The sequence below is a fragment of the Mastigoproctus giganteus genome, chromosome 6 (genome assembly GCF_048544385.1).
Source record: "Mastigoproctus giganteus isolate SK-2022 chromosome 6, ASM4854438v1, whole genome shotgun sequence".
NCBI lineage: Eukaryota > Metazoa > Arthropoda > Arachnida > Uropygi > Thelyphonidae > Mastigoproctus > Mastigoproctus giganteus.
Genome location: NC_143580.1, coordinates 227,089,854 through 227,115,078, shown reverse-complemented (window position 1 = coordinate 227,115,078; position 25,225 = coordinate 227,089,854). Strand labels below are relative to the sequence as shown.

General features: G+C 37.2%; 1 protein-coding gene across 1 annotated transcript in view; it reads left to right on the top strand.

Annotated features, from left to right (window-relative positions):
- Positions 1-25,225, top strand: part of PolG1 (DNA polymerase gamma, catalytic subunit tam) — a 117,551-nt gene that overhangs the window by 42,321 nt on the left and 50,005 nt on the right. The window contains exons 12-14 of the mRNA XM_090376447.1: positions 1,682-1,847; positions 17,093-17,191; positions 18,332-18,489. Coding sequence (XP_090232573.1) covers positions 1,682-1,847; positions 17,093-17,191; positions 18,332-18,489 — 423 coding nt within the window. The remainder of the gene's footprint in view (positions 1-1,681; positions 1,848-17,092; positions 17,192-18,331; positions 18,490-25,225) is intronic.

Genomic DNA, 25,225 nt, shown 5'->3' with positions numbered 1-25,225 from the left:
TTCATATTTTTTTCTGAATTTATTAAAGCTTGAAATCAGGCCATTCTTATGCAGACACCCTGTATATCCTGCTCAACAGGTGTAAAAATATTGCATTTATAAGTTAATTTTATTTGTTTTAAAATTAACTTATAAATGTAATTAGGTTTTAGAGTTAAAATTTTTTTTCTTCTAGAATGCATCTTCATTTTTATACTCTGCATCTTAAACAAAAAAAAAAAAAAAAAAAAAAACGCTCCCATTTCACCCCTCCATTCGTTCCAAATACCTGTCCAGCTCAGCTTAAATTTATTTAGGCTATCAACTTCCACAACAAAGGATGGAAGTCTGTTCCACCAACCAACTACCCGCTGGCTAAAGGCAAACTTCCGCACATCTATCTTACATCTGTCTTTCCTCAATTTGAATTTATGCCCTCTCAGGTGATTATTCTGAGCAAGAGGAAGAATCCCATCAGCATTGAGCATGCTCAAACCATTCAAGACTTTATACACCTCAGTCATATCACCTCGCAGGTGCCTAGTCTTCAGACACTGTAATTTACAAAATTTAAGCCTTTCTTCGTAAGAGCAACCCGTTGTTTCTTCACTAATCTTGTTGCCCTTCTCTGTACTTGTTCCAACAGCTTTACATCCTTCTTAAAATGAGGCCTCCAGACCTGTATACAGTACTCAAGGTGTGGCCTGATCATTGCCTTATACAAGGGGATAATCACCTCCTTATCCCTGCTAGAAAAATTCCTGTATATCATTGACAAGACACTATGAGATTCTCTTGCAGACCATCTGCACTGCTCAGAAAACTTCATATCTGCCTGCACAATTACCCCCAGGTCTTTTTCGTTCTCTACCACTGTCAGTGTAGTACCACAGAGTTGATTTGAATTTGCTTACAGACAATATACACGCAGCAACATGGCCTTAGTTGGCAATGCTCCTAAAACCCAACAGCATCTTGAACATAACGAATTTATTTATTCATCAAATTAATTTAAACAGTAATGAACTAGTACCATTACTTTGCATGTTACAACAAAGAAACTAAACAAGATTTAGTTTCTTTGTTGCATTTTTTATGAATGCAATTATTGTTGTTACCCATACTTGAAGAAGAGGAAAAAGAATTTCTTCCTGAACCTGCCAAATTTGCTTTCAAGAAAATACATTGTTTTTGTTTCTTTGGAATTGATTTAAAATTTATTAAAACTTGCCTGATGATTTATATGTATTTCTTAAATACAGAATATATTTTGAAAATGCACCAATGATTGTTTGTTGTTTGGAATATTTTTGGCAGAATGCATATCATGCAGGACATGAAGAAAATTTTTTTGGCATTTTGTAATGCACGTGTATTCCATTGTAAATTGTGTTATGAGTCTTTTGCTTTGGTAAGTGTGTGCATGTTTAGGAGAGAGAGAGAGAGTAATATTTATTTGAAGAGTGTGGAAGTTCTAAAAAAACTTTGATATTCACTAAGATCAGAGCATATGATTTCAGTGAAGATTTAGAAAGGATGATGGATGGATGCTTTAAATTTTTTTTTTTTTTGCTTTATATGAAGAATTATTATATGAAGTTGGTTGCAGTAGTAAGCTTACGTACTGTTTTAACTATGTATTTTATGTAATGCATTTGTAATAGAAACTATATCCAGTTGGCTTACATAAAAAATATTTTAGTGCCTTGTTAGAGCTGATTTCATATCCATCAGTTGTTAAACAAACTTCTCATGAGAGCACTGAACTTGATGAACTATGGAAAAAGGCAAAGAGTCCTAGGAATAAGAAAGAGGAAGAAGATAGTCAGTGGAAAGTTATTTTAGGTGAAAATTCTAAAAATTTTAAGGTAAGATACTTTATCAGATATACTTTATATTAAAATTCTAAAAATTTTAAGGTAAGATACTTTATCAGATATACTTTTAAATACACATTTCAACTAAATTTACTTTGCCACTTTTAAATTTCTACTTCAAATATTGTAATTTTGAATTTTCAGAATTTATGCATTTATTTTAATTTTTTTTAAACTTTCGTCATGGGTAAAAACCCCTTTTTTTTTTTTGCATATTTATCATCTGAAAAAACTCTCTCAGTGCTTGCTAACACCCTATATGTCTTTAAAAAAATATTTTTAAATTTGCTTTACCGGTAGTAAAATATGTTTACTTGACATTGCAAAAAATACAGTTATTGAAAGTTATGATGATGCTGTTTGTTTCTTTCGGAGTGAAATCTGCTCCCTTCTCTTTTCATATTTATTATTAGCCTCTTTGTAGGCATACAAGTTAGTGCAATCACATCATTTTTATATATAGCAAACTACCCAAGGTAGGTAAATGGCATTGCTTTAATTATATCTCACATTGTTAATACCCTCACAATAAGTTGCCATGATATTGTACTACCTGGAATAAATAACACATCACCAATGAAGAAGACTACTGTTATTTATTCTCAGTGGACACCACCACTCATACAGCACTGTTTCAAGACTTTTTAGCCTCTCTTCAGTGGGTGGGCAGATACCCTGGTGTTGAAATTGTGACAACTCAGTTATGAAGTATAACTCTGCAGTATGAAAGATGCCTCATGGTATGCAGTAATTTAGACTAAGAGCATTCTACGGCAAAGGCCTCAAGCTACGTGGGGGGTTAGTGCAATCACATCATTTTTTTGCGTAGCAAATGTAGGTAAATGGCATTTTAATTATATTTCATATTGTGAATACCTTCACAACAAGTTGCCATGTTACTTATTCAAGGTAGTGCAATATCACTGCAACTCGTGATTGTTATTTGTTGTTATTTAGTTTTTAGGAGCATTAGTAACTAAGGCCATATTGCTCCAGGGATATGCGGTGGTCATTCCCTGACCTTTCCGCATCCTCCGTATTTGGTGGGCACGAACTCGAACCCCGGCCTAATCAAGAGGCATGTGCTACGCACTGCTGCTCCTGCCCTCTTGGCTACGGACGCACCACTCGTGAAGGTATTCACAGTATGAGATATAATTAAACCGATGCCATTTCCATACTTTGTGTAGTTTGCTATGTACAAAAATGATACAGTTGCACTAAACTGTACGTCAGTAAACTCCCATGTAGCTTGAGGCCTTTACCATAGAATTCTCTTAGTCTAAATTACTGCACACCGTCAGACCTCTCTCTTATTATGGAGTTATACTTCATAACTGAGTTGTCACGATTGCAACACCAGAGTACCTACCCACCCACCAAAGAGAAGCAAAAAAATTCTTGAAACAGTGCCGTCCGGGTGGTGGTATTTGCCGAGAATAAGTAACAGTAGTCTTCTTCATTGGTGAAGCATTACTGGTAATGCAATATCATGGCAACTCGTATCATTGCAACACCTGGGTACCTACCCACCCACCAAAGAGAAGCTGAAAAGCCTTGAAACAGTTCCGTCTGGGAGAGCTTGATGCTGCCCGAGTTACTGAGAATAGGTAACAACAGGCTTCCCTAATGGGGAAGCTTCGCCTATTCAAGGGATCTGTGTGAGGAGTAACTGTCCCTTTCCTCTTTTGATGACATTTCTTCTTCTTCCTCTCTTTGCTTTCACTATCACTTTCCTCTACCCTTTTTTGTTTTCTTAAGCCTAGTAGGGACAGAGATGTGGATAACACAGTTTTTATCCCATAACCCTTTTGCAAATAGTGCCATCTGGGTGGTGGTATCTGCCGAGAATAAGTAACAGTAGTCTTCTCTGTTGGTGAAGCATTACTTATTTGAGGTAGTGCAATATCATGGCAACTCATTGTGAAGGTATTCACAATATAAGATATAATTAAAACGATGCCATTTACATACTTTGGGTAGTTTGCTACATACAAAACTGATGTGATTGCACTAACCCATATATGTCAGTAAACTATGTAGTTTGAGGCCTTTACCCTAGAATGCTCTTAGTCCTTTTTTTTTTATTTTGACTTGCCACATTATGATCTATGCTGCCAATGTGCTATTAAACACAAAATTAATCAAACAATCATATTTATTACTCTTCTTCCATATACTTTTTTTAGGTCCTTTTCTCTCTCTCTCTCTCTCTTTTCATGCACTCAAACATGTATGTACTGTGTAAAGCTAACAAAACTGCATTAAAACCATATTTAATCTATGAATTTCATTTTTCTATATAAACCATATGAAAAAAAAAATAAATAATAATTGCCAGATTTCTGATTTTAACAAAATTTTTGATGGCTTGACAAATCTTTCTAAAAGTACTAAAAATAAAATTTTGTGAAACTGTCCACTGGGAGTAGAGTTATTACATGTGGACAGACAGAAATGGCAAAAACAGTAGGCACTTATGCATGTATATATACATACAGTAAACCCTCGCTAATCCGGAATAAATGGGTGGGAGAGGTTATCCAGATTAGTGAAGCAAAAGATAGCCCTAAAAGACAAAAAAAAAACGAATAAATGGAAAATTTAATGATATAGGTAGTGCTGATGAAAATAAATTTTAAAAAAATCACTGCATAGCCTTTATTTAAAAACTATAAAAAGACAATACATTTGTCCATCGATATATGGATAAATGTATTGTCTTTATTTACATTTATCGGGTGGCACTGACGTCGCACGCCAATGCCACTTGATCGTTCTGTGGACAGGAATACCACTTAAATACAGCTTCTTCCAGCAACACTTCTTTTGGCTTTTTAAAAGTCTGTCTATTTGATAGGCTGTTTTCGTCACTCCCCACATCGAATTTTAAAGGAAATGTCTTTATAGATTCTTTTTTGTTTATTAATATCTGACACAGCCTGTTGGCCAATACCAAATTCTTCAGCAATTTTTTTTTCCAGGAACACCATTTTCAAGTTAATGATAGTGTTTTCTCTAAAGTGTTTTCTTTTTATTTCACTTTTTAATTCTTTAGAACCTATAATTATATAAAATATGTTAACTTATGTACATGTGTATATACGTATAAAGAAGTATGCAAATGAAGCGATATAAGCAATAACATCCTTCTGACTCAGAGTCAACAACAATACTGAACAACATGCAAGACAATGTAATGTATGTTCTGTCTCTCTCTGTGCAGTCAATCAGCGTGCAGTGAGAGTTACTATTTGCCTTCCTAAATCCCATGTCTTTCAAAGTACTCAACTGTGAACAGAACTTTTCATATTTTGATCTGGATTATCTGACATCTGGATTAACTATAACCGTATTAGTGAGGGTTTACTGTATGTATAGTTTTAAGGACAGAGGAGAGAAGATAGATAAGAGTGGAGAAAAGTGAAAGAATAACAAAAGAGAGAGATGAATGAAGAAAGGGAAAAATTACTTAAGAATTCAGGTGGAGAAACAGTAGTGAAAGAGAAAGATAATTGGGAAAGGGATGTTGTTATTATTATTATTATTAGCCATATGGTACAAGGAAGCCTGAGGCTTATGCTGCACCAGCCAAAAAAAAAAATTCCCCGAGTTATCCTGAGAAAGAGAGAGAGAGAGAGAAGTAGAAAGGAATCACCAAGAAAGAGAAGAATGATGATATCCAGCTCAGGACCCTGGGTTTGCCAAGCCCATACTCACCAGATGTGAGCCCCGGAGCAAATAAGAAAAACAGAAGATAGAGAAATAGCAAGAATACAAGGGAAGAGATGGAGTGAGAATGGTACATGTAATAAAACAACATCATAAAAAAAATGTAATACTAAATAATAAAGAAGAGTGAATATTGTTACCCAATGTGCAATCTGTGTCAAGACACTGTATTGTACATTGTGAAACAATATCCACTCTTCTTTATATAGTGTATCATTTAGTATTACATTTTTTATGATGTTTTATTATGTACCATTCTCTCACTCAATCTTTTCTCTCTTGTCTCCTTGCTATTCCTCTTTATCTTCCTTCTATTTTTCTTACTCTCTCTCCTGATAACTACTCCACTAATCTACATTGCTTTCCCCATTATCTTTCTTGTTCACTACTGTTTCTTCACCTAATAAGTTCTTAACTAATTTTTTCCTTTCTTCACCCATCTGTCTGTCTGTCTCTTGTTATTCTTTCACTTCTTTCCATGCTTCTGTCTATATATATATATATATGAAAATGTGCCTAAAAATTACAGAATAGATTGACAGAGGAATGAAAAAAGTTCAGTTAGGCTGAATTTAACTGAACTAACTAGTTAGGCTAGTACAGGTTGGTTGTACAGATTTAGAAAATTCTGTGGCACAGGACAAAATATTCTTGTATGTAAAAGCCGTAACCAGGGTTTCCCCTATACACCGCTGAGTCATCTAATGGCAAAGTGTCAAGGCTGGCATAAAAAAAAAAAAAAAAAGATCTAATGAAATGTACAGTTGGAAATGCTGCTAAGGACAGTGAGGAAAGAAAAGACAGTTGTGGCAATGATGTTACAGTTACTTTCTCAGAAGCAGCCAGTACAGTGTTGAAGTCTTCACCATTTCTTAATGATATAGAAAGACATTCCACCCAGTGTGTGGAGAGTTTCAGTATTGTTCAAAAATTTATAAAAAAAATCCTTGTTGAAACAGACAGTACAGAAAAAATTATTAAATTTTTTTAAGAAAGTGAGCACTGGTTTGTGGTGTCTTTAATTATACATTGTTTTGTAATGTGTAACTATTGCTCTGACATTTTTATTGTTTCACTATAACAAAATTTCAGTATACTATAATGATGCGGAGATGGGAGAAATCCCAGGTGCCGTCCGACACGAATATACATACCTATACTATAATGAACATATTTTGGTTACCACCGGGCGCCTCCGTAGTCAGGTGAGCAGGAGCAGCAGTGCAAAGCACACGCTTCTTGATTAGACCGGGGTTCGAGCCCGTGACCACCAAATACGGAGGATGCGGGCAGGTCAGGGAATGACCACCGCATATCCCCAGAGCAATATGGCCTTAGTTGCTAATGCTCCTAAAAACCAAATAACATAACATAACTTGGTTACCACCAAAACTTTGTTATACTGACATTTCACTGCATTTTCTTCTCTCTCTCTCTCTCTCTCTCTCTCTCTCTCTCTCTCTCATCATTAAGGCAATGGCCTTAATGATGACAGTAGAACAGACTTTCTTTGCAATGAGTTTTGCACAACTTTCAGGCAAATTATATCGTTATTGTGATATCATTTGTTCTGAAAGATTAATTTGCTGTTTATTTAAAAGATAAGACAATGACTAAATTGAACATTAACCTTTTGACAATGTAAGGCCATTTCCAAAAAGTTAATATATCAGCTACCCACTAGTTTCAAACAAATGTCTTTGAAAACAGTGCATTATCAAGGCAACTGACCATTTTGAGAGATTATGATTATCATTTATTTTTTTATTTTATTTTTTTCTGTATTATACCCTACTTACACCACTTATGTCCATATTAATGCAGCCATAGTAGTGGTAAGGGGATATGTCATTGTTGATCCTTTAAAAAACAAGAGAGCTCATTATGCAATGTATAGAATATTGACCTGAAAGATTAGTCTCAAGCACACGATGATTAGCAGTTCTTGTGAGTCACCTTTCTGAGGGGGGGGTCATTCTGAGGACATAATTTCCTAGGGTAAGTTGTCTGGTAACTACAGTAAGGCTCTGAGAGGGGATAATAAAGCAAATCAAGGTGAATTTTTCATGATTATAAATAATACTAGAACTAGGGGACATGATTCAAATTAAGGGGGAAGAGGTTATATATTCAGTCTTTTCTTGTGAATTAACACCATAAGTATTTGAGGTTGACATCTTGGAAAAATTCATTGGTCAACTGGATCAGCACCTGTGTGAGGTGTGAAACACATAAGAAGGGATTTTTATTATTATTTGCTGGTGCAGAAAAAGCCTATGACTTCTTTGCACCTTTGCAAAAACAGAAATAAGTAATGATGAGTTTTCATACAATTTTTTATAATTTTTTGGGTTTTTAATGAAATTTTTGATTTTATTTGGACAGTAATCCTATTCTAATATTTGGCTATAACACCAGAATAGGGAAAAAAAAAATTAATATTAAAAGCATTTATCTATATAGTTTTTCAATTTTTAAAAAAATTCACTCCATATCATGTACATAACTGTTCAGAAACCATTTTGATAAAGAGTTAGACTGTTTATCAATGCACCAATTTACTAACATGTTCCAATTTTTGATTATTTAGTCTACAACTTAAATTTTCCTTCTCTCTCAACTTACGTAACCTTTGTTTAGGTGTAACTATATTTTTGCGCCAAATTCTCTACAACTTTTATTTGTTTTTTTTCTGTTCCTCCTCTCCATTAAAAAATATGGAATAATTTTCCACTTGATCTATCCCTCATAAATATACATAAATCTTTCTCCCAATTGTTTTTTTTTTTTGTCAGTTTTACTAATGCTAAGCTGCTGATTAGCATTAGTAGAGGCATACGATGCAAGAAAGCAAGCTTATGCAGCATCAGCCAAAAAAAAAAAAAAAAAACCCTCCCATTTCACCCCTTCATTCATTCCAAATGCCTGTCCAGCTCAGCCTTAAATTTATTTAGGCTATCAACTTCCACAACAAAAGATGGAAGTCTGTTCCACCAATCAACTACCCACTGGCTAAAGTCAAATTTCCGCACATCTATTCTACAACTGTCTTTCCTCAATTTGAATCTGTGTCCCCCTCAGATTCTTAATCTGAGCAAGAGGAAGAATCCCATCAGCATTCAGCTTGCTCAAACCATTCAAGGCCTTATACACCTCAATCAGATCACCTCGCAGGTGCCTACTCTCCAGGCGCTGCAATTTGCAGAACTTAAGCCTTTCTTGGTAAGAGCACCCCTTTGTTTCCCCTCACCAATCTTGTTGCTCTTCTTTCCTCTTGTTGTTGTTGTTGTTGGTTTGTTGTTTAATGGCACAAGGGCTGCTAAGGCCATATCGTGCCTTTGTACTTGTTCTAGCAACTCTACATCCTTCCTAAAATGAGGCCTACAGAACTGTACAGGTACTCTAGGTGTGGCCTGACCATTGCCTTGTATAATGGGATAATCACCTCCCTGTCCCTGCTAGCAAAATTCCTATATATCATTGACAAGACTCCATGACCTGCCCTGGCAGCCCATCTGCACTGCTCAGCAAACTTCATATTCGACTGCACAATTACCCCCAGGTCTTTTTCACCTTCCACTTCCCTGAGTGTAGTACCACACAGTTGGTAGGTTTCTCTTCGGTTATTTCTACCGATATGCAGTACTTTGCATTTGTCAATATTAAACTTCAGTTGCCACTTCTCAGCCCATTTGCCCGACTTATCTGGTTATTTTTTGGTTATTTTTTTTTGGGAGCATTAGCAACTAAGGCCATGTTGCTCTGGGATATGCGGTGGTCATTCCCTGACCTTTCCGCATCCTCCGTATTTGGCCCCTCGACGTGGGCACCTGTACGTGGTGAGGGGACCTCCCAGTGATGCTGCTGGTTTTCCAGATTAGCATCACTGGGATCCAACGCCCATACCTTGGTTCCAGGGTTACATCTTTGGAATCCGGCGTGTGCAGCCGTGCGCCGCGACCCGTGGAAGCGGAAAGGGGGATCCTGGTGGTTGAGGGGCCCAGCCTTAATACACCACTTTGGCCCCTGCTTCGACGAGACGGGTGGTCCCGGACCGGCTCGACTGGGATCAATCGGCGGGTGGTATTATACTGCTAGGGTCAACTGCGTTCCAATAAGTCTCCCTCCCTATGGTCCTGGGACGGGATAAAGACTTATTGGTAACGTGGGTATGGTGTTCTAAGCGAACTCGGCGTCCCATTCGTGTACGCAGTACCTGCTAGTTCACGAGTGGGCGCCCCCTCGTAGGGCTCCGTGGTGGGTGAGGTACTTAGGCATCAGACATTTTTTCTTTACTCCTATGAGTAATTTAAATCCTTCTTCTGGGGCCCCAACAAGGCCCCTACCTAATCGAGATGATGACGCAGATAACACCTCTGCAAAACGAGCCAGAACTGAGGATAAACTTCCACCATCAGTGACACCGCTTTTCCTCATTCTCCATTCCACCGGAGAGCAGTCCATTGGAAAGATGTCACCCTTCTTCATCCAGAAAGGATTAGAAGGGTTGGCTGGTTCACCCAAATCTGTTAAACGACTGCGTTCTGGCGACCTTTTGGTCGAAGCTACAAATATTAAACAGGCGGAAAAAATCCTGAACGCCACATCAATAGGGGGAATACCTATCATTGTAACCCCCCACAAAACTTTGAACTCTTCAAGAGGCGTCATTTCAGAGTGGGACCTTCTTAATGTTTCTGAAGAAGAGATCTGCTCTGAATTAAAAGACCAAGGAGTGACAGCTGTCAAAAGGATATCAATGAGAAAGGATGGGAATCTCGTCCCTACCCGAGTTCTCATCCTAACGTTTAACACCCCACGGCCTCCAAGTTCCATCAAGGCAGGCTATCTAAACTGCCCAGTGAGGATTTATATCCCAAACCCACTGCGGTGCTTTAGATGCCAAAAATACGGCCACTCACAAACATCTTGTCGTGGTAACCCTGCCTGTGCTCGATGTGGTGCGAAAGACCACGAGAGCAAGGAATGTTCAGCTTCTAAACCGATCTGTGTAAATTGTCAACAAGATCATCCTGCCTACTCCAGAGCATGCCAGCGGTGGAAGGATGAAAAAGAAATACAAAAACTGAAAACAGAGCTGAATATCTCCTACCCAGAGGCCAGAAAACGTATCCAACCAGTAAATAGCGGGAAACCTTCATACGCCCAGAAGGTTTCTGCTAAGTGCACTATCGGGACACAAACTGAGATGACTATTCCACCAAAAGAGTCATTCACCCCGATTGCACGCTATTTATTGAGTTCTCAAAAGCCCACCAAAAAAACACAGTCAGTTGCCACTCCTATATCCGTACCTCCTAGTGCTCCACCACTACCAAAACCAAGTGGTAAAGAGCCTGCAGTAAGAACAGAAACAATGGATGTAGAGAACAAGGAGGTACAGGATGAATCTGTCTTGGAACTCTTTGCGGAGGAAGAAATGGACACGGGACAGCGTCCATTCTTCCCCAAAAAAGATAAATCCAAGACTGACAAAAGTAAGCCCTCAGCACCTCGGAAGCCGCCTGATGGACCCACCAAGCCAAAGTAATGGCTAAATTCCTACAATGGAATTGTCGTGGATTCCGGCGAAATACTGATGACATCAAGGCCCTCCTGCAAAAGCACGAGCCAGTTTGCTTTTGCTTGCAGGAGACTTATCTAAAGGCAAATGATGATCCCACATTGCATAACATCACAATCTTTCGTAAGGATAGAATTGCGGATGGTCCTGCTCATGGAGGAGTGGCTATCCTTGTGGGTAATCAGACCCCAGTTCAGCCCTTGCTAATTACAACCAGCATTGAGGCTGTTGCAATTCGCCTGACAGTGGGATTTTTATTAACTGTGTGCTCTATTTATTTGCCACCTGGGACTGACATCTTCCAGGAAGACCTTGATGATCTTGTATCGCAGTTGCCTCCCCCTTTCTTACTTCTCGGGGATTTTAACGGACATAACACCCTGTGGGGTAGTGCTAACATCAATGGAAGGGGACGGGTCATAGAGCGTATGCTCAATGACAATGACCTTTCCTTTCTAAATACTGGAACAAACACCTTCTTCCACATGCCTACCCGTACCTTTTCTGCCATTGATCTCTCTATCTGCTCCCCTTCTCTACTCCCTTCACTCACTTGGGAAGTGGAGGAGAATCCATTTGGAAGTGATCACTTCCCTGTGATAACCTTGTTACACAGCGGGAGACCATGTCTTCCCTTCAGGTTACCACAGTGGAAGATTGATCAGGCTGACTGGACTGCCTTCCAACATCAGGCAAATTTTGAACTCAGTACGGTCAGTCAGGAGCCGATCAATGATGCAGTAACGTACATCACAGAAATTATCGTCCAAGCAGCTGCGAATACTGTTCCAAAAACATCTACCCGGTTTCCACCATTTCCCAAACCTTGGTGGAATTCCCAATGCACAGCAGCAAAAAAGGCTCAAAACAAAGTGTGGGGGATATTCCGCCGATATCCTACCACGAACAACCTTATAGCGTTTAAACGTGCACGAGCCAAAGCACGCTACATCCGCCGTCAGAGTCAAAGGGAATCGTGGATCCGTTTTACATCATCTATTACCCAGTCTACCAACTCTAAGGTAGTCTGGGATAAAATCCGGAAAATGAAGGGAAAACATACATCCCACCCTACTTCAATCATAGATTATAATGGATGCGCTATTGCAGATCCAACTGCAATAGCCAACTCTCTTGGGGAAACATTCTCTAAAATCTGTGCAACATCTTCTTATTCCCCAGAGTTCCTGGTCCTGAAACAAAAAATAGAAAAACAGGCACTTAATTTTAAGTGTAAGAGCGACTGTCCCTACAACAGGGAATTCACTATACATGAACTGAAAAGAGCCCTCACTCTTTCCAAAGCAAGTGCTGTTGGACCAGATGGCATCCATTATGATATGATTAAACATGTTTCACCAAAATCTATGGATTATCTGCTCTTTCTGTATAACAGAATCTTTACCAAAGGGCAGTTTCCGGATTCCTGGCGCAAGGCAACCGTTCTTGCCTTCGCTAAGCCAGGAAAGGATCCAAAAGTTACCACCAATTATCGTCCCATTGCTCTGACTAGCTGTTTGTGCAAAATCCTGGAGAGAATGGTGAATTCTCGTTTAATCTGGTATTTAGAAACCAATGACCTTCTCTCCAACATCCAGTGCGGCTTCCGAAGGAACCGGTCCACTTTGGACCATCTTATTAGACTGGAAACATCCATCCGGGATGCTTTCCTAAAACGTGAACACTTGGTGTCGGTGTTCTTTGACATGGAGAAAGCGTATGACACAACTTGGAGATTTGGCATCTTAAAAGATTTGCACAGCCTAGGCCTTAGAGGGCATCTCCCCGTGTTTATTCAAAACTTTTTAGCCAATCGATCTTTCCAAGTTCGTGTGGGATCCTCACTCTCTCACTCCTTTAGCCAAGAGGAGGGAGTACCACAAGGATCAGTATTAAGTGTCACGCTTTTCGCCATCAAAATAAATTCCATCACAGAACAACTTCCTCCAACTGTAAACAGTGCCCTCTATGTTGATGACTTTAGCATTTTTTGTCAGTCATGCAACATGAGGGTTATTGAAAGACAACTGCAGAAAGCCATTGACCGCCTCAACTCCTGGGCACTTGCAAATGGCTTCAGGTTCTCGCCGGAGAAGACCGTTTGCGTACATTTTTGTCGTAAGCGTAATCTTCATCCTGAACCTGAATTAATGCTCGGACAAAATGCTATTCCAGTAGCAGCGGACACAAAATTCTTGGGACTCGTATTTGATAAAAAGTTGACCTTTCTGCACCACATCCGTCAACTTCGCACAAAGTGCACACGCGGGATTAATATTCTCCGCTCGCTCTCCTCTACATCTTGGGGAGCGGACCGATGCACGCTTCTTCGGCTTTACCGTGCACTTGTGCGATCCAAACTTGATTATGGGTCCCAGGTATATTCTTCAGCCAGAGACAGTGCCCTTCGATGGCTGGATCCTGTCCATCACCAGGCCCTTCGTATCGCTACTGGAGCATATAGAACATCTCCTGTCCAGAGTTTATACGTCGAAGCAAACGAACCACCGTTATCGCTTCGACGTAAGCAGTTGTGTCTAAACTACGCTTTTAAACTGAAATCCCTGCCAGACCATCCTACGTGGCTATCCGTTTTTGAGCCATGATGGGAAAATTTGTACAATACCCATAAGACTGCTAATCGTCCTTTTGGTATTCGTCTCCAAGAGCTACTCATAGAACTTGATATCAAGGTAGACAACGTTGCCCAAACACCGAAGCAACCCCTTCCACCCTGGCATGCTCGTATTCCAATATGTGACTTGTCCCTTAAAAATTGGGGAAAGTCGGACACTCCATCATCGGTCTACCTGCAGCTTTATTCAGCACACGGAGCTGAACATTCTGACTTCGCGCCAGTTTACACAGACGGTTCGAAGTCAGAATCATATGTGGGATCTGCTGCTGTCTTTAGGGACACCACTACATCGGAGCAGATTCCCTCTGAATGCAGTATATTTACTGCAGAGCTGCACGCTATTGAGTTAGCTTTGGATCACATCAGTAAATGCCAAAACCAACGGTTCATTTTATATTCTGATTCTCTTAGTGTGTTACAGGCTTTAATAACCGTGAGATTTAATTCTCATCCAGTTCTGTCTAGCATTCAGCAGAAGATTCACTTCCTCCGTGAACGTGAATATGATATCCGCTTTTGCTGGATTCCTAGCCACATTGGGATTAAGGGAAATGATTTGGCTGATACCGCAGCCAAATCAGCAATTCCCAGAAATAATCGCTGCCTGTCAGTCCCCTATACAGACTACAGGCAAAGAATACTCGAGAAAATACACTCCCAATGGCAGGACTCGTGGAATAGACAGACTGGAAATAAACTATATCGTATAAAGCCTGTAATTGAACCGTGGCAGTCTAGTCTGCGCAGGAATCGTAAGGAGGAAGTTGTTCTTGCCCAGACCCGCATAGGACACAGTCATTTAACTCATTCATTTTTGCTGAGGGCTGATGACCCTCCTATGTGTGAGTCTTGTGGCACAGTTTTATCAATTAGACACATTTTAATCGAATGTCCAGTTTTTAGCAGTATCCGTCTTACCGCTTTTAATCATCTGACTGAGCCATATACACTCAGTCAGATTTTATCCGACAATGACAATGTGTCTGCTATTTTTAGATTTCTAAAGTCAATAAATATTTTTACTCGTTTATAAAATTTACATTTTTCTTATACTTCTTGACATAGTGACCTAACTAATTAGGTCACTGAAAGTTTAAATTATTTTATAAATGACATGGTCTTGGCGCATTATAGCCTTAGTAGCTAATGCGCCAATAAAACCAAAACAAAACAAAAAACAAAAAAAATCCTCCGTATTTGGTGGTGACGGGCTCGAACCCCGGTCTAATCAAGAAGCGTGTGCTACGGACTGCTGCTCCTTCCCACCTGGCTACGGAGGCACCTGCCCCCAACTTATCTAGATCCAGTTGGAGTAGCATACTGTCTTTAACAACCCTGCCAACCTTTGCATCATCTGAAAACTTGGACATTAAACCTGATATACCTTCATCAATATCATTGATAAATATTCAAAACAACAATGGGCCAACACTGAACCCTGGGGAACTCCACTGATAACATTTGTCCATGAAGAGCAGTGTCCATTCTCATTAGATTACCACTCTCTGTCTTCTCCCACTCAACCATCCCTTTATCCATTGTAGCAACTTACCCTTAATGCCATATCTCTCCAGTTTGTACAGCAGTCTTCCATGTGCAACAGTATCAAAAGCTTTCCTGAAATCCAAGTATATGATATCAAAATTATTTTTGGCATTCAGTTCCTTTGTGACCACATCATAGTACCCAATCAAATTGGTCAGACAAGACCGCCCTTTAACAAACCCCTGCTGTCTTAACTATTACTGCAGTCTTGTTTAGATGATCCTGCAATGCCTCTTTAACCAGTGATTCCATTATTTTCTCCAGAACACAAGTTAAACTAATAGGTATATATTTACTTGTGTCACCTTTTGAACCCCCTTTGTGAATTGGTGATACACTTCCAGTCCATGGGGGACCTCCCCTGAGTCCAAGGAAGCACTCATAATTATGGCTAAGGGTTTGCTTACTTCCTTTGCTGCCTCCTTTAATATAACTGGATAGATCCCATCTACCCTCAGGTGCCTTATTTATGTTTAACTTCAACAATTTCTCCTCCACTTTACTCTCAGTTATTTCAAAATCACTTAGCTCCCTGTTAGAGTTTGATAAACTTCTGGTACTCCCCCTCATTGAATAACTCATGTGTGAATCTAGATGCCAAATACTTATTCAGTTTATCAGCTACCTGAGCATGATCATCAATAGTCAACCCATCTATGTTAAGTAGTCCAATCTGATTCATTCCTTTCCTTCTAGAGTTTACATAAGTAAAGAAATCTTTGCTGTTTTTCTTTGCATATATGCTGGTTTTCTTTGCATATATGCTGGTTTTCTTTGCATCTTTGATGCTAAATGTTATCAAGTTATGACTATTACAAAGGAATTTTTATCTTTTACTGCCAATTTTGGGGAAATAGCAGTTATTGTAGTGCCAAATAATGCAAAGAAATTCAAATAAACCAGAATATTCAAACTGTTCCTATTTCCATGAGGTCATCATCTAGTTCTGCTTTAAATTTAACCAGACTCACTGCCTCCACCACAGGATGCAATTTATTCCAGTTTGACAACCTGCTGCCTAGGTGAACTTCATGAGATCCAGTCTTCTGTTATTCCCCGAGATTTTATATTTGTGTCCATGGTTCCTGTCTCACCCACAGCCGAGAACAGATCTTCCTTGTTCATTTTACTCAATCCTCAATAACATACATAATATATACATTATTTTTTACTTCTTGCTACTTAACTCCATACAACTGAAAAAATTCAGAGGTGAGAGTGCATAAAATGCAGTTACTGTTCTAATTCTTTCTAGATCTAATGGTTCCTCCTTGCTTTTACTAGTTGCTTTCATATCTTGTGCAGCTAATGTTGAGTTCTCTCTCCTTCAGTTTGCAACTGATGATATTTTTCTCCAGTTCTTTTGATTCTGGGCTACAGTTTTGTTGATTCTGTCCTTCACAGCTCTTATGTGAACTTTTCCTGACACCTAACTTCTCTCTCTCTCTCTTTCTCGAATGAATGAATGAATGAATTTACAGGCTTGATTATTTTCAGAATGGCCTGAAATTGATATATACTATCTAAGGGATCTAGCCAAATCCCTACCAAAAATGAGAATTCATTAAGAAGGGGTAACATATTATTAATTAAAAATTATACAGGTGACTAATTTTTTATTTAGTGTCTGTACATTGCAATGTTTTTTTTTTTTTCCCTTGTAATAGCTCGTGAGTGTGTGCATGTGTGTGTGTATATAAATTGTTGTGTGATGAATTTTTTATTTTTTTTTAATAGGCAAAATCTGGATTACGTTGCTCTGATCACCATCAAGGAAATGGTCCTCATGAAGATGTTCACATACGTGGATGCTGGTTTTATCGTCTTCCACACAAGGTAAAATAACGCAATAAGATATTTATTAACTGGTAAAATAACTATTATAAGATATTTATTAATAGGGATATAGAAAAAGAGTAAAGAAATATATAGAAAAGAGTAAAGGAACAAAAGAAATCATGGTGTATATATATATACACACACAGGGTGTTTCAAAAATGGTCAATAATTTAAAGGTGAAAAGTACAAACTAAAATAAGCAAAAAAGTCTCAGTAAACATTGTTCCGTAAATGAACCGTTTTCGAGATAATGCACATTTTCTGTTAAGGTCCGCCACTGACTAAGGGAGCACTAGTTTAACGAATAGCTGTGAATCCTTTGCTAAGGGTGGTTTTATTAAACATAAGATAATACATTTTTAATTTTTGGTTTCAATGCCACAGGATTTTACAGATGTTACATGTTACAGGATGTTCTTTCTAACACCCTTTCCTCAACATCAGGTGTTATGCTTCTGAGCCTACCTGCTTGTACTCCATGTGCAAAGCACCCATGTTCTCTAAGGCATTGATGTACCCTGATGAATGTGCTCTGTTGGGCTGCCTTCAGCAGGGAAATGCTTCTTGGCACAAACATGCAGCCTCTAGTGCACTGCCATTGGCTTTACCATATATCAAGTGCATGTCCGCAGTTAAATAATTAAATCAATCCGATGTCAGAAAAGGTAAAAGTTGATACATGGTCAAGTATTTCATCAGGGGACTACAACTTTTTACCTTTGCTGATATCGGATTTAATTTCATTTTTGCTTTATTCCCCCTTTTTGAACCATATCCAAATTTGCTCACCCTTATCTGATGTCAGTTGCCATTACCTTTATTTTCATGTAATCTATTTTATTTTACAGGTCACCACCTTTTAATTATTTCTTTTATTCATATTTTGGCCATCTTTTCTTTTTGACTTTTAGTGTAAGTTATATTTATTACAATATAGATATATATACATTTGCATCCTTTGCTGCTGCTTTGCATGCTTTGGTGCATTTGACATATCCAGTTTTATTTTATCTTCCCACTATTTCTACAAGTTTTAATTCATTGGTATTATATTTTATATATATATATTATTTAATGATTTAATGCTAATAGGTTAATGTTAGTAAGTTTAAATAATATAGTACATTATTCAAATAGGATGGTCCAGACAAACGAGTAGGTAATCCTTTGTCTAAAGATTTTCTTGCCAAAATGGAGGAAGGAATTCTTCAAGCATGGGGTGGTGCACAAGCTGAGAGAGCACTACGATTGGCAAAGATGCTGTCCTATTGGAAGAATGCCCATAACAGAATAATGTATGTATATTTTTTTTTCTCTTATTATTCTGTGTGCATACGGATGTGCATGTGTATGTACGCATACATGAATCTATATGCCATACATGGGTGCCTGCGGTAAGGGGTGGCACCCCCTTCCCTAGATTTTTCAATTTTAATATAATTCATGTAATTTTTTTTCTCACAAGAGGACTAGCAAATAAAAAAATGGTTAATTTCATTTCAGAATTGTAGCAAATTTTTTATTTAAAATTTCACAAAATAGCAACTTTTGAAAATTTTGTACATAGCACTGCGTAGCAGATTTGTGCTGTACTGAAAGTGAAATTTTCCATTTAACTGGTGGCAATACTGGTGAGCATGATTTTGGGTCGATTTGTTCCTCAACTCCATTATCAGTCACTGTGGTCAGCGTCACATATATGTAAGAAATGACACTTTCCTTGTTCTTGTACGTTACACATTAGTGACCTAAAATATAAACCTACATTCAATTTGAGAAGTGACCAATTACAGTAGGTTTTATTAACAATACAATTTTTATTTAATTTTAAAATGTTTTTTTATAATATAAATACTTTCTGGATGAAGTTCTACAAAATATGAAGTTAAAACTGTCATTTTACCACATACTTGAAAAAGATAATTTTATAATTGTCGAAATGTAGTGCAGTCGAAGCTCTATATAATGACCCTCCAGGGGAATGAGAAAAATGGTCATTATATTGATCGTTCCTAAAATCCCCAACAAAACAAGTAAAAGCTTGAATATTTGATCTTAAATTATTGGGTCAGGGTTATGATGGATGCTCTACTATGGCTGGAAAAGATAATGGTGTCCAAGCAAAAATTAGAAAAATGTACTCTAAAGCTCTTTTGTTCACTGCACCTCTCACAGACTGAATCTAGTAGTCAATGTTCTCAACGCAGTTACTGAAGTTTGTAATGCTGTTGGTACTGTTAAAGCTCTCATTGTATTCTTCCACGGGAGTTACATGAAAAAATCCTTAATTCCAAACATACCACTGTTTTGTAGGACTCCGTGGATCAATAAATACAAAAGCATTAGAATATTTAGTGAAAATTTTGAACATATTTATAATCAGCTGGAATCTTGGGCAGTGAGTACCAGATGGAACTACTCGACAGATTCATGAAGTTCATGCAGTTCATCGGCTTTTCTATTTTGCGTAATTATCATCTCCTCATATTCTGCACTACTTGAATCTGTTACACAAGCACTTCAAGCAATTCACCTGGACGTTCTTAAAATACAAGATCATATAGAATAAAAAAATAATTCTGTACCAGGTACATGTGTCCTGCCACTAGCATATTTAACGTGTTTTACATTTAAGAGTCATTGACAGGCATTAAAAACATTTTAATTTTCAGATATTAATAAAATTCATGGATAATAATATAACAATGTTTTTATTTTATTATTAATAATTAATAATTATTTTATTATTAAAAATTATATATCCTACTTTAGTCATTACAGACCAATACTTCAGTAACTGAAGTATTGTTACTGAAGTAACAATATATCAGTTACTGAAGTATTGGTCTGTAATGACTAAAGTAGGATATATAACTTTTACATTAAAGAGATTTTAGTTCACGACTAAATACTCTATCTATAGTTGTTCCACTGCATGTATTTATCGAAATATCTAATGACAGGTCCAAGTTGAAGAATGTTTTCATAAAAGTGCAGAACTCGTTTCCAGCCTCATAGTTTAATTGTATAGAAGAATAAAAAAAAATTACATTCAATCTGAAAACACCAGGTGACTTGAAACCAGATGCGTATTCGAATTAATGCATTTCCCAGTTTTCAAAAGTTTTTTTTGTATCTTAAAACCTTAATATTTCTGTTTCTAAATTCCATAGCTTTCCAGTGATCTGTTATATGTTGATATTATCCCATTTATTACGTGATAAAATTTCCTTGATCACGTGTTCATATTTTCCACTATCCTGAAAAACTACTGCAATTTTCAGAGGTTTGAAAGTTTTTCCTCTAGTATACAGCTAAGATGAAGCTCCATGCAAAATTTCATTAAATTTGATCCAGTAGAAGATAAATTATTGTTGCCATCATACAAGTATGATTGCAACAATACAAGTTACAATAATTCGCTCCTGGCTGAAGATGATGTCACTTCCATAACGCTTTTCACATAACAGTTTGTCATTACAAAATTTTTGGAATAACTCCAGTAAAAACTTTTTTAATGTCAAAAACTTCTAAGCATATTAAATCTGCATAGGAAAGATGCAGAGAAATACTTTAGAAATGATATTTTTGATAAGGATTGAATATTCAGCACACTTTGCCACATCAGTGTGGCAGTCGCAGACAGATATACTGCAGTAATCCTGAAACATCAAATATCGAAGACTACTTTAAGCAAATTATATTTCAATTATATCTGGATTCTGTAATTAATGCCCTAAAAAAGTTGCTTCTCTGAAGCTAATGGTGTACCATTTAACCACTTTTCACTTCATCTATCTAAGATTGCAAATCTCAATCGTGAAAGTTTCAGGGAACAAATGATCATAAATGATGTATACAAGATAGAAAATTTTAAAATTTAAGCACTGACATGGTTTGATAAGCAGTCTGCATCAGCAGTGAAAGACAGCAATGTAGAATTCCTTGATTTGCTTTCAGAAACTGAATTATTTTCATCCATATGCCAGGCAGTGCTCATCTTATTAATATTACCTGTGATGACATGTACTGTTGAGAGATCTTTAGTACATTGCACAGAATTAAAACATGGTTAAGATCACATATAATGGATGATAATTTATTCAGGTTGTTTATGTTGAGTGTGCACAGAAAAAATTAACTCGAACAATGCTGCTTTTATGAAAAAAGTCATAATCCAAATTGGCAATGATTGGAGTCGCCTTTAGTTCCTTTTTAAATAATATTGTTTGTATTATGTAATTATGTTCTTGTTATGTAATAAATCAAACCTTTTCAAAAATGCTGTATTTCTTTTACCTGACTAAAAAATTGTATCCAAATATGTTTGGTTTCTTTGACATCTACCTCTACATGCATAGTCAGCTTTTTTTGTAAAAAACAAGTTCCTGGATAGGAAGAGGTGGATATTTTTAAATAATGATGTCAGATGTGCAAATTTAAAGCTGATTCATATTATCAAATTATTCAAATTATTGGAATATTATAAATTGTATAAATTTATATATATTTTTTTATTTTAGATATATAAATCTTTATTTTTACAAGTTTACAACTTGCATTGTGATTGGAAAAAAAAAAATGCTCTTGGCCATTTCTATACTTTTTAGTTTTTTTTTTACAGTGTCGGTATATTTTGCCCCCCCCCCTCACTGTTTCCCAGAAAAATTTCTGTAGACACCCACATGTAGAACAGCTATCATCTTCTAGGTGCACAAAATGGTGATATTGTTCAGATGATATTCAAAGAGGTGATGTTTTTCGGAAGCCAATAACGCAATGTTGTGACAAGCATGAAATTCCGCCTGGCTGTTCAGCCACTGTCCTTTCATGGAGGTAGCCATCTGCATGTTTTACCACTTCATCTGACAATATCTGACAATTTGTTTTCCCTGCTTGACGTGTCTTTTTACAATCTCTTGGAGAGTGAGATAACAGCTTATAAAAAATTGTTTCTATTTGTTTGTTTATGTAATAGCTCACCCTCCACCTTGTGAAGCATGGACTATTATATAGGGTGTTCTTTTGATAGATGCCAGATTAATTTTATTAAAAAAAAATAATTTTGGTGATATTTACAAAAAAATTCTTAAATAACTATTGCAGCTATGAACTTGAAATTTTAGATTTTTAGTGAAAAAACAGCTTCCTGTTTTTTTTTTTTTTTTTTCTGTAAAAATAATGATGAATCTTGATGTGCCCATGTTAAAAATTTTATTAAAAATTGCCATTCTGTATATGAATGTAATATTAGATATTCCGAAATAAATAAATAAATATCTGTTTGTTTTTTGCACAAGGCAAATGGATAATTTACTAGAGGAAACGTATCTAATGTGGCTGAAGCCAGAAGGGTTTACATCAGGTCCCAATGATACATAAAATAATAATAAATTAGTCTTGTTTACATATAATAATAATAATAATAATAACTACTAGAGTAGTAGTTAATATTAATACTAGAGACCCCTATTCACAAACTATGCTGGGACTGCACCATAATAATGAACAAGATGATCCCTCTCAACAAGACAACCCTCATTGACAAGAAGGAAATGGCAACCTATCTGATCGACATAGTGGTGCCTAACACCTGCAATCTCCAGAAAACCTACAAAGAAAAGATCAGGAAGTACACACAGCTAAGCAGGAAGTCAAAGAAATGTGGCATAAGGAACAAGAAATTGACCATCCAATCACCATGGCAGCCATTGGCATGGTGCCAAAGAGTCTTCATAAGAACTAGCAACAGTAAGCCTCATGGAGAACACTTACATGGAACTCCAGAAAGCCACAATCCTGGACACCTGTAAGATAGTCAGAGAGTTCCTCAACCAATAATAATAAATGAACATAAAAACCACCCCCATGCTCCTTGTACCAGATTCACAGGATAGGGAAAAGCCCATTAGAAGAAGAGAGATAGATAGTAATAATAACATGCACATACAAGTCTATAAGTTAGAAGAAAGGATGATATCAACAGTTTCCTTGCAGTATTGATGGTCTACAGAGAATAAGAATATATCAACACTGAGCTGCTGAATGAGTTGGAGCAATGGATGTGTAAAGAACCTATCAAGAGAAAAGATTCAATTGGAAAGAGGAATTAAAAATGGCTTCTGTCTAGTTCTCCTATGGGGGGGGATATGCCAGCCAACATTATTCCAAATAGATGGGGCCTGCCAACCGTTTAAGAAGAGTTTAGAAAGTGCTGGTAAAGATTTAATGTGAAGCAATTTCTTGGGTGGAACATAATTTAAGTTTTCTATCATTGTAGTTTGGGAGATGGTGTGTTTTTGGCCAGTTTTTAAGATATTCTACTGAGAGGAGATTCTTAATGTGGAAGGGTGCAGCAGCTGACCATATTTTAACAGCATATAAAATAGGTTTTTATATAGTAGAGAATGGTAACTGTATTGGAGACGTGAAGCTGCTGTCTTAAAAGCCACATCTTACACACACACACACACACACACACACACACACACACACACACACACACACACACACACACACACACAGAGAGAGAGAGAGAGAGAGAGAGAGAGAGAGGAGAGAGAGAGAGAAGAGAGAGAGAGAGAGAGAGAGAGAGAGAGAGAGAGAGAGAGAGAGAGAGAGAGAGAGAGAACTTTAAGGTTGATGTGAAAGTTAAAATTGAGTTTAGTAACAGAGAACACCAAAATCTTTATAACACAAAACTGATTTAACTGACTCAGAATCAATAAGAATGGTAAGATTAAATGGATAAAGAGATTTTGGCTAACATAATTGGTAACCATAGCAGTAGCATTATTAATAAGTGAGTTGTTTTGCTGTGCCTCCTGAATTGAAATGAAGATATCACAGATTTTAATATTATTATGATTACTATACCACTATTATTATTATTAGGGGCATATGACGTACTCCCTAAGTGTATTAGAGGCCTTATCCAACGTGAGAAGCACTCACCCAGCATTATATTCGGTTCAGAAAATATTACACTCCCTTTCAGAGTTAAACTTTGATATTTGTTTTTGCTGGATCCCTAGCAATGTTGGTATCAGAGGCAATGACTTGGCAGATGCAGCAGCCAAATCAGCAGCACCACAAAGTCGCATCCGCTTGTCAATCCCTATACAGACTGCAGGCAACTAATTCACAAAAATTATGCATTTTGGCAAGAATCTTGGAATGGGTGCCCCACCAACAAATTAAATGAAATCAAGTATGTAATAATGCATTGGCATTCTAGTCTATGTCTCACCTGACATATTCCTATTTGCTGAGGGCAGATTGTCCTGTGTGTAGACATTGTAAAGCAGTTTTAACTATTTGTGACATTTTAGTAGAATGTACGTCTTTTTGTAATGAATGCTGTTATGTTTTACCTATCTGTCTCAGCCTTATACACTCAGGCAGATTTTATCGGACAATGACAGATGTATTCAGGTATTTACAACTGATTAATCTATATAGTTTTATTTAGATTACTTTAATTTTTTAATATGTTATTACTGTTTTTATGTCATACATTTGTTTATAATATATTAATCAGATATATTATTTTATATTTTTGCATATTTTTATATTTTATATCTTTAGACTTGGTGCACAATAGCATTAGATGCTGATGCACCATGAAACTTCTAACAACCGACCAGCATATGATGTAAGGAAGCAAGCTTATAAAGCATCAGCCATAAGAGGGAAAAATAACCCTCCCACATCATTTATCCAACCCCCACCCCAATAATTTGTCTAGTTCTTCCTTGAATTTAATAAAACTGCCCACTTTCACAACACCAGATGGAAGTTTGTTCCCACAGTCAACCACCTGCTGGCTGAAAGCAAACCTTCTCACATCTGTCCTGCAATCATCGTTCCTCAATTTCAATTAAGGAAGGGTGGTTGCAGTATAAATGCAAAGAGGTTTGATTACAAGATGCTGAAATTTTCAGAACTGAACACATCTTGGTAAGGGCATCCCTTTGTTCCCCCTCACCAGTCTCATTGCCCTTTCCTGCACCTGTTCCAGGAGATCTGCAT